The sequence below is a fragment of the Haplochromis burtoni genome, unplaced genomic scaffold (assembly GCF_018398535.1).
Source record: "Haplochromis burtoni strain Fernald_Lab_line unplaced genomic scaffold, NCSU_Asbu1 Contig_102, whole genome shotgun sequence".
Lineage (NCBI taxonomy): Eukaryota > Metazoa > Chordata > Actinopteri > Cichliformes > Cichlidae > Haplochromis > Haplochromis burtoni.
Window position 1 is genome coordinate 1,257,990 of NW_024582463.1, and position 10,643 is coordinate 1,268,632.

The 10,643-nt window shown below is 42.0% G+C and overlaps 1 protein-coding gene across 1 annotated transcript; it reads right to left on the minus strand.

The window, feature by feature from the left end:
- Positions 1 to 3,855: 3,855 nt before the first annotated feature.
- On the minus strand, positions 3,856 to 9,933 carry brms1 (BRMS1 transcriptional repressor and anoikis regulator). Its single transcript, XM_005927731.2, has 11 exons — positions 9,800 to 9,933; positions 8,971 to 9,059; positions 7,102 to 7,336; positions 6,889 to 6,979; positions 6,655 to 6,782; positions 5,582 to 5,661; positions 5,376 to 5,472; positions 5,156 to 5,245; positions 4,377 to 4,441; positions 4,208 to 4,247; positions 3,856 to 4,126 (listed from the first exon to the last, which is right to left on the minus strand). Exons 3-11 carry the CDS (start codon positions 7,322 to 7,324, stop codon positions 4,119 to 4,121), a joined length of 822 nt encoding a protein of 273 aa, XP_005927793.1. The 5' UTR covers positions 7,325 to 7,336; positions 8,971 to 9,059; positions 9,800 to 9,933; the 3' UTR covers positions 3,856 to 4,118.
- Positions 9,934 to 10,643: the final 710 nt, after the last annotated feature.

Genomic DNA, 10,643 nt, shown 5'->3' on the forward strand with positions numbered 1-10,643 from the left:
ACTGAGTGTTCAGGAGTTTGACGGCTTGGGGGAAACAAACTTTCACAGTCTGGCCCGGATGCTCCAGTATCTCTTGGCAGCAGGGTGAAGAGTCTGTGTGTGAGGGATGTGTGGGGTCCTCTACGACGCTGGTGGCTTTCCAGATGCAGCCGGTGTGATCACACCGATCATATGATGGATGGAATGATCTTCTCACTATCAGGGATATGTTTATAGTGTTTCTGTGTACAACCTACAGCCTGGTTGTTACTACCCGCAGATTCATAAGCCGGCTGTCAGATTTTAAAAGTCTGCAAAACCATTTCCAAGATTTCTAGCTAGCGGCTCTGTAAAGCAGCGGTCCAGTGAAAAGTCTCGGCTGTGTTCGATCAGTGTCAAAACAAAACAGGGCAGTCATCCAGAAGAGACCTGAAACATACATTTAAGACCACTGTGGGGGATATTTATTGTCTGAAAAAGCTAGTTTTATACAAACCTTAAAAAAGTGCATTATTCTATCAATACTGCTCAAACTAATCATTCCTGGTGACTTGCAACAGCCGACTAAAGCATAACTTGAACTGATATTCCAGGCTGAGCGTCTAAATGAGCTACTTTCCCCTTCCCTGATCAAAATAGACCCAATGAGCTGCTCTTACAACACGTCACCCTGAACTATCTAATCTCTGGATTGCCTGACCTTACTTGAGCCTGAGGTAACAGCTAATCCTCACTGAAGAGAGGAGGAAGACACTGGAGAGACGGACACAGGTCAGAAACTGAAGGACGTGGAGAGCGTACTGGCATTTCAAAGGGGAAAAAGAATCACCAGTGGTCCTGTTAAACGAGCTTCTACAGCCACTTCCACCATCTGCACCTATAGCAGGGTCTGCTGGAGGTTTCTTTAAAGTATCTGTAATTGACAGCAAAAAAAGAGCGAAGGATAGAGCACCCTGGAGGACGGCGAGCCCTGCCTGCAACCTGAGTCTCAGGAAGAAAACCACAAGGGTCGAGATAAAGCTGATTTTGGAGTCTGTGGTAAGACATCGTCACATGTTGCTTTGCTGTTACTCTTTGGCTGCTAATTAGAAAAAACAACCTGTGATTTTAGAAATCAGTGTTTTTGTAAAGAGCAAAACAGTGGCACGAGTTCTGGAGATGGGTAAGGATAAAAGAGAAACATAGAGAGGAGCAGTGGACACTGCAGGCTAAGCCATGATAAGCCTCTTTAAGCTACTTCACTTTCCACAGATCAAATGTTCTGTTTTAAACCTGTTGATCTGTGCTGGACTTTTAACAGCCAGCTATTGATTCACTTTATCTGTGTTTTTGGCAGGAAAGCTCCAGCCCCCTGCCAAATCAGACGGCACAAAATCTGTAAAACAGAGCTGAGTCCTTAAATCTCAGATTTAAATAGGAGCGAGCCCTTCAACCGCCAGCTTTACCGTCACTCAGATCCATTCAGGTTTGACCCCTGACCTCCATCCATCCCTCTATCCCCGCTCAGGACATGTCTCGCGACCAGTGCGATTCGGTGGCGGTGAGCGTGGAGTCCCTCCTCACTGACGCCAAGAGGATGCAGATGCAGTGCCGTGAACGCAGCGAGCAGCTCTCCGTCGCCGCCGCGCAGCTGAGGACGGAGTCGGCCGCCCTGAGGGAGCAGTGCGAGGCCACCCAGCTCGACATGGCTCTAATCCGCCGGCAGCTGGAAGAGCTGAAAGACACCAAGGCTGCCTTTGAAGCCAGGGAGAGGCAGGCGCGTAAACTCAGCAAGCAGCTGTGAGAAAAACGAGGGAAGGTGGAAGATGCTGAAGTCATGAACTGTGATGCAACATCCCATTTAAAGTAACCGATCAGCAGCTTAGATAAAGGAAGGAAGGTCTGACAAAAGAAAGGAGAGAGATAAAAGGATCAGCAAGACAATGAAGGGAAAAATGAAGGGATGAGATGGAACTTGGATCCATCTCCCACAAACCCGAGAGTATAACTTCAAGCAGACCCATGTTTATGACAGCTACCCTGAAAAATGTAATCCAGAGGACAAAGAAAGATTTTAACCTGGAGTTTAGTGAAAGAGCACTTTGTCATTATCTACAGCTCTGTCTTTACCTTGTAAACACATAATTGAACTTCACTCCTCTCACATCAAATAAATGATTCCCACACACACTGGTCTCCACATGTCTCCTTTAGAGCGTTTTTTTCAGCTTCATGCAAACTCTTTGATCTACTAACCTGCATATAAATGTGCAGGTTAGGTTAATTAGACTGAGAGTGAAGACAAAGAACGGCACGCCTTCAGCAAAGATCACTTGAAATGGTCCTATTTCAGTGGGCAGAGGTGAATATGAAGCCCGGCACCAGTTGTGCTTCACATCAGTACACTGTGACACCCTCGATCTAGAGACTGCGATCAGGCAAAGGGACACGAGTAGGAACAACGTATGGACGAGCATGTTAGTTCGATTTCTCAGAAAGTTTATGTAACATTATTTTGTCTGTATTGAATCGACAGAAAACTGAGGAAAGATAAATTTTCTTTATAGGTGAAATGTTTTTGACTTAGTTTTAAAGATCTGTACACAGACCAGGATGTGAATATTTGACTCCTCAGATTCTTCTTTGTTGGTAGATGTTTCGTTTTATAACAGGGTTTTGGGTATTTGTTTCAAATGTGGACATATTTACCTGGTCAGCGTGGGTTCCTGCCACCTCTCTCATGCTTTAGCTCACTATCACCTTACTGACTTCTCAAAGCGAAGCACATTTACATGTGCCAGCTATTTATGATTTTCTTGTGTATTCGCTTTAAAATTCACTAGTTGAGTTGAGGTGCTTCAGGTCGGGTCATAGACCCAGGACACCCCGGAGAGATGTCTCAGCTGACCTGGAGGCAGAGAGGGAGCTCTGGGCTTTTTTTGCGTAGGCTGCTGCCCCCAACCACACCATCATGAGCTTTCTCACTGTCACCACCTTTTATTTCCTCTGGTGCCCTAAAGATCCGCTGAAACTAAGCTGAACATTATTTTTAGTTGCACTTCTTGTAATTACAGATCAAAAGATCCTTTATTTCCAGAGAGACTGAACCTAGAACACGCAGGAGCAAGTAGCGGTTTGAGAGGAGGCTGTTGGTCTTTGAGTGCGTTTTGTGGCTAGTTAACCTTCTGTCTCCCTCCACAGGAGCTGCCATTTCAGTGACCTGTAGCTGACTCTCCACTGTTCCTGCTGCTTCTCCTCCAAACCCCCCCAAAAACAAACTGAGGACATTTTAAAGCTGCATTAATCCAACCTCATGCACACTGGGCTGCCCAGCATTCATTCACATAAATTGCTCACCTGTGGTGATGCTCAGCAGAAACATTCAAACATGTTGATTTTCCACCTGCATAAGAACCAGTTTATTTATTTATTTCACAATCAGTCACGATCCTGATCAGATTTTTAAAAATAAAGATAAATTCTGCCACCTGCTGGACGTTTTTAAGTTTGCTTAGCCACCTTTTCCGTGGTGTAAAGATGTGCCGGTGGTCAGGATGGCTGAAAACATGGTTCAGCCTGTGTATTCGGTCCTGCTCATGAACTCTTAGAATTTGTTAATTGGTGTAATTAACACGTGATGACAGTGAGTTTCATGTCATTTGATCAGATACGCGTGTTTTCTGCACAGTCGCTGGGTGTCCTATGTGAACATTGCTTATCAGAAGCTTCTTTTCCTTCCTCTCCCACCAGCTTCCAGGCAGTCAGAAACTTTTGTGCAAGACAACGCACAGCTGCAACAACACAATATGATCAAACAAATCCAAGACAGCCGAGCATGTCTCAGTGATTCTGACTCGCACCGACAGACACACAAAAAAAAACAGACAGACAAAAAGGTTGTGTGCTAAAAGATTAGATTTTCAATCAGCATTATAAATCATTCTATAAATACATGGTTGTCATATCGTTAAGAACATCTTTTAAATAGCAATAGATAACAAACAAGCAGTAGGGTGGTAGGCAGGTGGGATCAAAAGCGCAGAAAAACAACTCAACAGTCTGCTGGGCTTCAGTCAACGAGACAAAACCTGAACTGGAAATAGCTGGGAACGTGAGTGTGTGTTAAGTTTGGTGTCGCTGTTGCACAGATCCGCATTTCATCACCGCTCTGAAAGACAAAACAGGATCGTTTAGAGACCAAACCTTTACAGTTTGCTGCGTTAATAAAAGACGATTGGAGCAGACTTACTTTCAACTTTCTTTTTTAGTGGCGACAGAGCTGCTTTCGCCTGAAAAACAGAGACGCTGTTTACACGATCGGACGCAGGCTGGTGTACACACCCTGAAGCTGCATCTTTATCGACTGACAGCTGAAGAATCTGGGAAGTCAAAGGGAACTTTTACAAGTGATTTCTGACCTTCTTGATAGCAGTCCAGTCTTCAAGGATGTCGATGTCTCTCAGCATGTAGACGATGAAAGGCCCTGTGAGACAGAGGCAGTCATATTGAGAGACTGAGACTGAAAACTAAACAAAAACAAGAAAACACACTCTGGAAACTAATTGAATCTAAGCTTAATTTAAAAACAATATATAAAATGATATATAACCAATAATAATAACTATGATTCTGCCTTTTGATCGTAGTTGTTGTGTTCTTGCCTTCTGTAGGATTTCCAATGGAAATATCTGACAAAAATGGCTTGCAAGTAAATGACCTTTTCATCAAGCTATAGCACAGACCACTGCTCTGCGACGATATGTTTTAATTGTGTAATAAAGGGTTAACTTGCAATTTACACACCATATAAAAATGTCTGCACTTTGGCGGAAACAGGAAGTACAACCCAAAGAACCCCGTCCCCACAGTGAAGCATGGTGGTGGAAGTATTATGCTGTGGGGATGCTTCTGTGTCAGGAACTGGGAATCTCATCAAAGTGGAAGCAAAACCTCAAGCAGTCCGCAGCAAAACTGAGTCTTTGCTTTGGCTTCCAGCACAACAACAAACAGATAATAATAAAGTAATAATAGTTCTCGTGAAATTTCTATGTGAAAAGTAAATCTGGGTAAAAACTAGCTATGTTAAAAACATATATTGCTCTGTTTAGCAGCACTTAAACAATAAGACGGGAGCTCATCTCCTCATCTGTATATGTACACATCAGCGCTGGTGAGGCTCCTCACACGTGGTGCTTACCTGAAACCAAAGCTACTTTCTTTTTCTTCTCAGATCGACCCAGCAGGTTCTTTCTTTTGCACTTCTTGCCTCTCAGCTCATCGCTCCACTCTGGACAGACAGAATCCACCTTATACAACTCCACTAAAATGAATTGTTTTGAACACTTTCACTCAGTACTTCAGTTTTATAACCTTTGCGTACTTTATGTGTACGTAACAGCTTTGCGATTGACACGTACCTGAGGTGAGGTCTATATTCTGCCTGTCCTCCTCCAGCCTCCTTATCTTTTCCAGTAGCTCGCCCTTCATGGCGTCAAACAGCAGCGTTCGCTCACTCTGTAAAACACGCGTAGATACAAACAAGCGCGTTAGTTCTCTTTTAGTTGAGAATATTAAGTCTCCAGTAGGAAAGCAGAATGCGGTTGAGAGTGCACGTGTGCGCTACCTCCAGGTGCTGCCTCGCTCCTTGCACTTCACATTCATGCTTGTGTTTGATGACCTGCAGACACAGCTCCCTGTACACTCCTGCACAAAGAGACAGCCAAAGGTGTCTGAGGAGGTCATACTGGCATTATGTGCACTGCTACTCCATTACTGTTTGGTTAAACACACATTAGCAATGCTCTATAAGTAAGTGCTGCATTTGGAGGGTCCAGAACAATCTAAATATTTAATAGGACCCTGAAACAGAAATGCATTCTGGGTAAACAACTACCTTGAGGCATCACACTTTTTCCTTATTGATTTAAAGGTACGGTCAGTTGTTGTTTTTTTAGGTTATTTAATAGGAAAAATTAATTACTCATAAATATACACTGATTTGTGTGAAATTAAGTCTTCCAACACGTTGATGCTGGAACTGATCCAAAACTTAAAATGATGAAAATCCACTAAAAATCCACAGGAACGAGCTTTGTGTCATTCATGGCTTCAGACTCAAGAATAACGTCTGTTTTTTCATCTGAGCAGGTGTCGCCTTCACCAAAAAAGCGAGAACACAAAGGAAGTCAGGACTCACATGAAAACTAGCATAAACACTCTTGATTATTCCCGATGTTGGCGCAATTCCTTATTATCAGCAGATTAGACATTAGACACTAACATCACGCCATCTAAGGTTAGGCTCGAGTCTGCTATAAAAATCACACATCACACTGTATGAAAGTTTATTCGCCAAGTGTCCGAGTCCACAAATGTTAGCTCTACTTAGGGCTGGGCCGTATCACTACTGCTAGCCTCGCGGAGTGATACGTACTGTGCTTCAACATAATATTACCGTATTGTGTGTGTGTGTGTGTGTGTTTTAACCTCTTTTCAAGTTTTGTGGATATTATACATGGTTATGCTGAGGATATGTCGGCCAATTTCCACAATTATATCGTCAGTTATGTCGTTAGGTAAACAGCATCCTGACAGCCTACACTCACTACAGACAAATGGCAGCCAAGGTTGTTTGCACTACAGTGGCAGCTAGGCTACTGGACTTGATTAGGATTTTATTTATTTATTTTTCTGTACCAGCCACTTGTGTCCGTATCTGCATGCTGTTCTGTAGTGCAGCCAGCGGTTCTCTGTATTCGCCGGCCTTTCCCGTCAGCACCTCGTCCAGCTTGACTTTCACCTGGTTTAGCCGTTCCCGAAACAACCTGCAATCACACGGTGAAATCAGCCTCAACAACAGGCGGCTCAGGCATCGAAAAAAAGAGAAGGATAAAGTGTTGAATCCCTTTTTCCCCCTGCTTCAAAAATTACTTCTCTTTCAGCTCCTGGAATTGTTTCTCCAGATCCATCATCTCATCCAGACATTCTCCTCTTCTCCTCTCGCAGTCTTCATCATCCATCTCTTCATAGGACAAAGAGAAAAAAGAAAACAGTTTAAGGTGGCGTCGATTACATTGCGTCTCTCTTTTTATATAAGCAGTATAAACGTTAGTGGAACATTTTGATTTTATTTTATTTTTTTACCTGAGCTCTCTTCTTCCTCTTCTTCCTCTTCCTCCTCGTCACTATCTTCCAAGTCGGTCTCCCTCTCCTCCGTACTTTCCTCCATGGTCTCCTCGGCTCCTCCCCCTCTTGTTCCTTCATTCTCTCTGGGTTCTTCCACCTCTCCGTTGGCCTCGGGGAGCTGCGACTCGCCCTCTGCCTCCATCTCCTCCTCCGGCTCCTTCACAGGGGGTTGGGCGGGCATGGAAGCCGGAAACTATGTTCGGCATTAATAAAAATATCACATAAAACTAAAGACGGTTTGCGTTAAAGCATTCAGGTGCAATGCAGTTTGGCATCAGAGCAGTTTTACTTGAGCCCAGAGCCCATAGATGCAACGATTTATTTAAAAAAAATGTGCAAAAATCGAGTTTATACAATTCTAACAAGCTTGAAAGTAAATATTTGGTGTGACCACATTTATTCCTCAACACAGCCAATTCTATCCAGATATGTTTGTACTGCATTAGCAGAAGAGGTGGGCAATATGGCCTAAAAAAATATAGCACAGTATTGTCACATAATAAAATGAAAGAATACTTTCAGCCTGCGATGTTGTACGTTGGGCCAAAGTTTTTAACCTGTTGCTTAAAACCCTTCTCTGCCACATGTAGCTGCATCTGTAATTTCCATCCACAGTTTGCTCTTCCTGTCATGTGGAGTGCGACCAGCGAGTGCGACCAGCGAGTGCGACCAGCGAGTGCTCCAGCTGCGCTCGTGGAGTCATTTGCTTACATTTGGGTCACACACCACCAGCTGCTAGTATCTCCTCCTTTGTAGCCTGGGTGTACTCGATGATGTGTTTTTGCCTCAAGTGATGAAACAAGTCTGTTATTTCTACATTTAGCTGGAACAGTTTTCTTGCATATTGTGCTTTGTTGGAGGTCTTTTAGCTACATTTTTTAAAATTGGGATAATGTTGAAAATCTGAAGCTACTTTTTGTGTTCGCATTTCCACTGTGCTTTATAGACAGCTGCATACTCGGTGTTGTACCTCTCTCGAAGATAAAGGCAGTTTGAGCCAAAACAAAATTCAAATTTGCCTGCTTCCTGTTATGTGTAGACACACCACTGGTTCATCAATTGAGTTAGGTTAATTTTCTTGAATAATTCATAGGTCAGTGTTAAGCGGCATAACAAACAAACATTCAGGTAGATGGGGGCAGCTGTGGCTCAGGTGGCAGAGCGGGTTGTCTACCAATTGGAAAGTCGCTAGAGAAAAGTACTGTATGAATGTGTGTGTGTGATTGGATGAATGAGACTTGCAGTAGAAAATTAATTGAGCTGAAAGCCACTATAAATACCAGCTCGTTTACAAGTACTGCAATTTAACCCAGAAAATTATGCTTCATGTAAGCTAAGTCTTACTTGTTGGGTGCATATATAATTTTTCTAAAAAAGTTGTATAAATAAGTAAATAATAATAATGAAAATAGTAATAATGATATATTACCAAAGTGTTAAACTTTATTTCATTGACATCAGTGTTTGAATTATTCGTGACTTACGCTACACACAACTCCAAAGGGCACATCCTAAATATAGACTTTATAAAGAATCACACTTCAAAAACATATTTTTGTCCAGAAAATATGGTGGACGATTCAATTATGTTATAAATTATATGTAAAAAGCTGCATAAGCACACAATTAATGTCCCAACAACATTAAACTCAAAAATATAAAACACTGACTGGGATGTTTACAACAACGAATACATCTGAAAATAACATAAATTGTCAGGGGTCAGATTTCATATTTTACAGTCTGTAAAAAATAAAACAAGGCAAAACATTGTGCTGTTAAAACTAAGACCTGCCCGTGGGTTAATAACAGTGAAATTTTGCTTACTCAGTAGACGGAGTGGAATAAGGTTTAACAGCAGACTGAGGACGTGGGACCCCCGAGCTACTGTATGGCCTCCATAACCTGCAAGTGAACTGCAAAAAACACAACACAACACCGGAAATGACATGACTGGCCTCACAGACATACAGGCAACAACAAGCTAAAATAACGCAGTCTTGCTTATCCCTCATAAAACACACCTTCAGAAAAAAATTTATAACTGAAATATCACTTTAAAGTTGCTCCACAATTTGGCTTCACCAATTAATGGGGGTCTTATTTGTTACCTTACCGGAAGTCCCATCTCAATCGGTCTAACTTTATCTTTTAGCTTCCGGGATGTCAAAGTAAAACCGTGTACGTTATAACAGATACGGCGGTGCACAGAGTAAAATAAAATGCCCAAATTAGCCTGAAACCTATTGTATTGAACGCGAAATTAATTGTAATTCCCCTCAAAATAACAGAGACGCCTTTGTTGCATTTTCTTTTAAAATTAGCGGGAACTACACCACGGACAAGTCAAGTGCAACACTAGCTAACAATTGAAACCCCGCAGCGACGGAATGACTGCCTGTTCATCACATTGTCCGAATACTCATCTTATTTAATGGCCAAGTGTTTTCTCTTAGAGTGTGTGCCGGTTCGTAGAAGAAAAACAACCATCAAACTCAGTGAAGCATCGCCGGAGGGGCTTCCATACTGACCCTACCTTCCTACAGCGTACGGATTAACAAATAACGTTATCCGTCCACAGATGCAGGCGATGCTGTTTGTAAACAAATAACCCTTCTTTCCATAAATGTGACAGTCAAGAGAAAAGCTCGCTCACCGCGTCCTGTTGTTCCGCTGCGAAAAGTTCAAGTATGATTTACTGTATTTCCATTTTAAAAAGTACTTCCTCTTCGTCCCAGTCTTCTTTAGTTCCACACTTTGCCGGACTCTGAAGCCCGGAAGTTCAGCCAATGAGCGCGGAGACCGAGCACTAAACTGTCCAATAGCAGGGATCAACCCGAAGGTCTCTTGTCCAATCACAAATACGCAACCAGATCCAGTAAGCCAATTATAATCCAGTTTGTCTTCCTTATTATTCACAAAATGAAGAAATGTTTATCTTTGGGCGAGAAAGATGGCTTATAACCCACTGCGAGTGCGTATAATAGTGAGAAACAACATTGTCTCGGTGATATAAGGTGTTTTGGTACAACTTCATGAAGATAGATGTAATTATTTAAAGAGGACACTTAAGGAAGACAAACATATTTCTTCATGAATACTATAGAATTCAGTATACCTGTTGTTTGCAACAAGGATTTGGAGCTGTTTGACCTAAGACTTTGCTTTAATATAATATAATATAATATAATATAATATAAAAACCTAATGCTATAACTGGAGAAAATTGCTTTTTAAAATATAAAACAAAATAAAAAATAATCAAAATTTTACATATATGATTCTAAAAATGCGGTTTATAATTGAACTTGTTTTCATTCACGAGGCGCAAATCTGATAATACAATTTAAAGTCCGAGATCTAAGACAAATATTTAATTATAAAATACTTATAGACATGTAGCTTAGCATAGTGTGTACAGGGCGCAGTACTGTACGATCCATTTGTTATTCTTTTTCAATTGCTCTTCCACTGCCAGCACTGTGCAGCTGCTCTGGCAC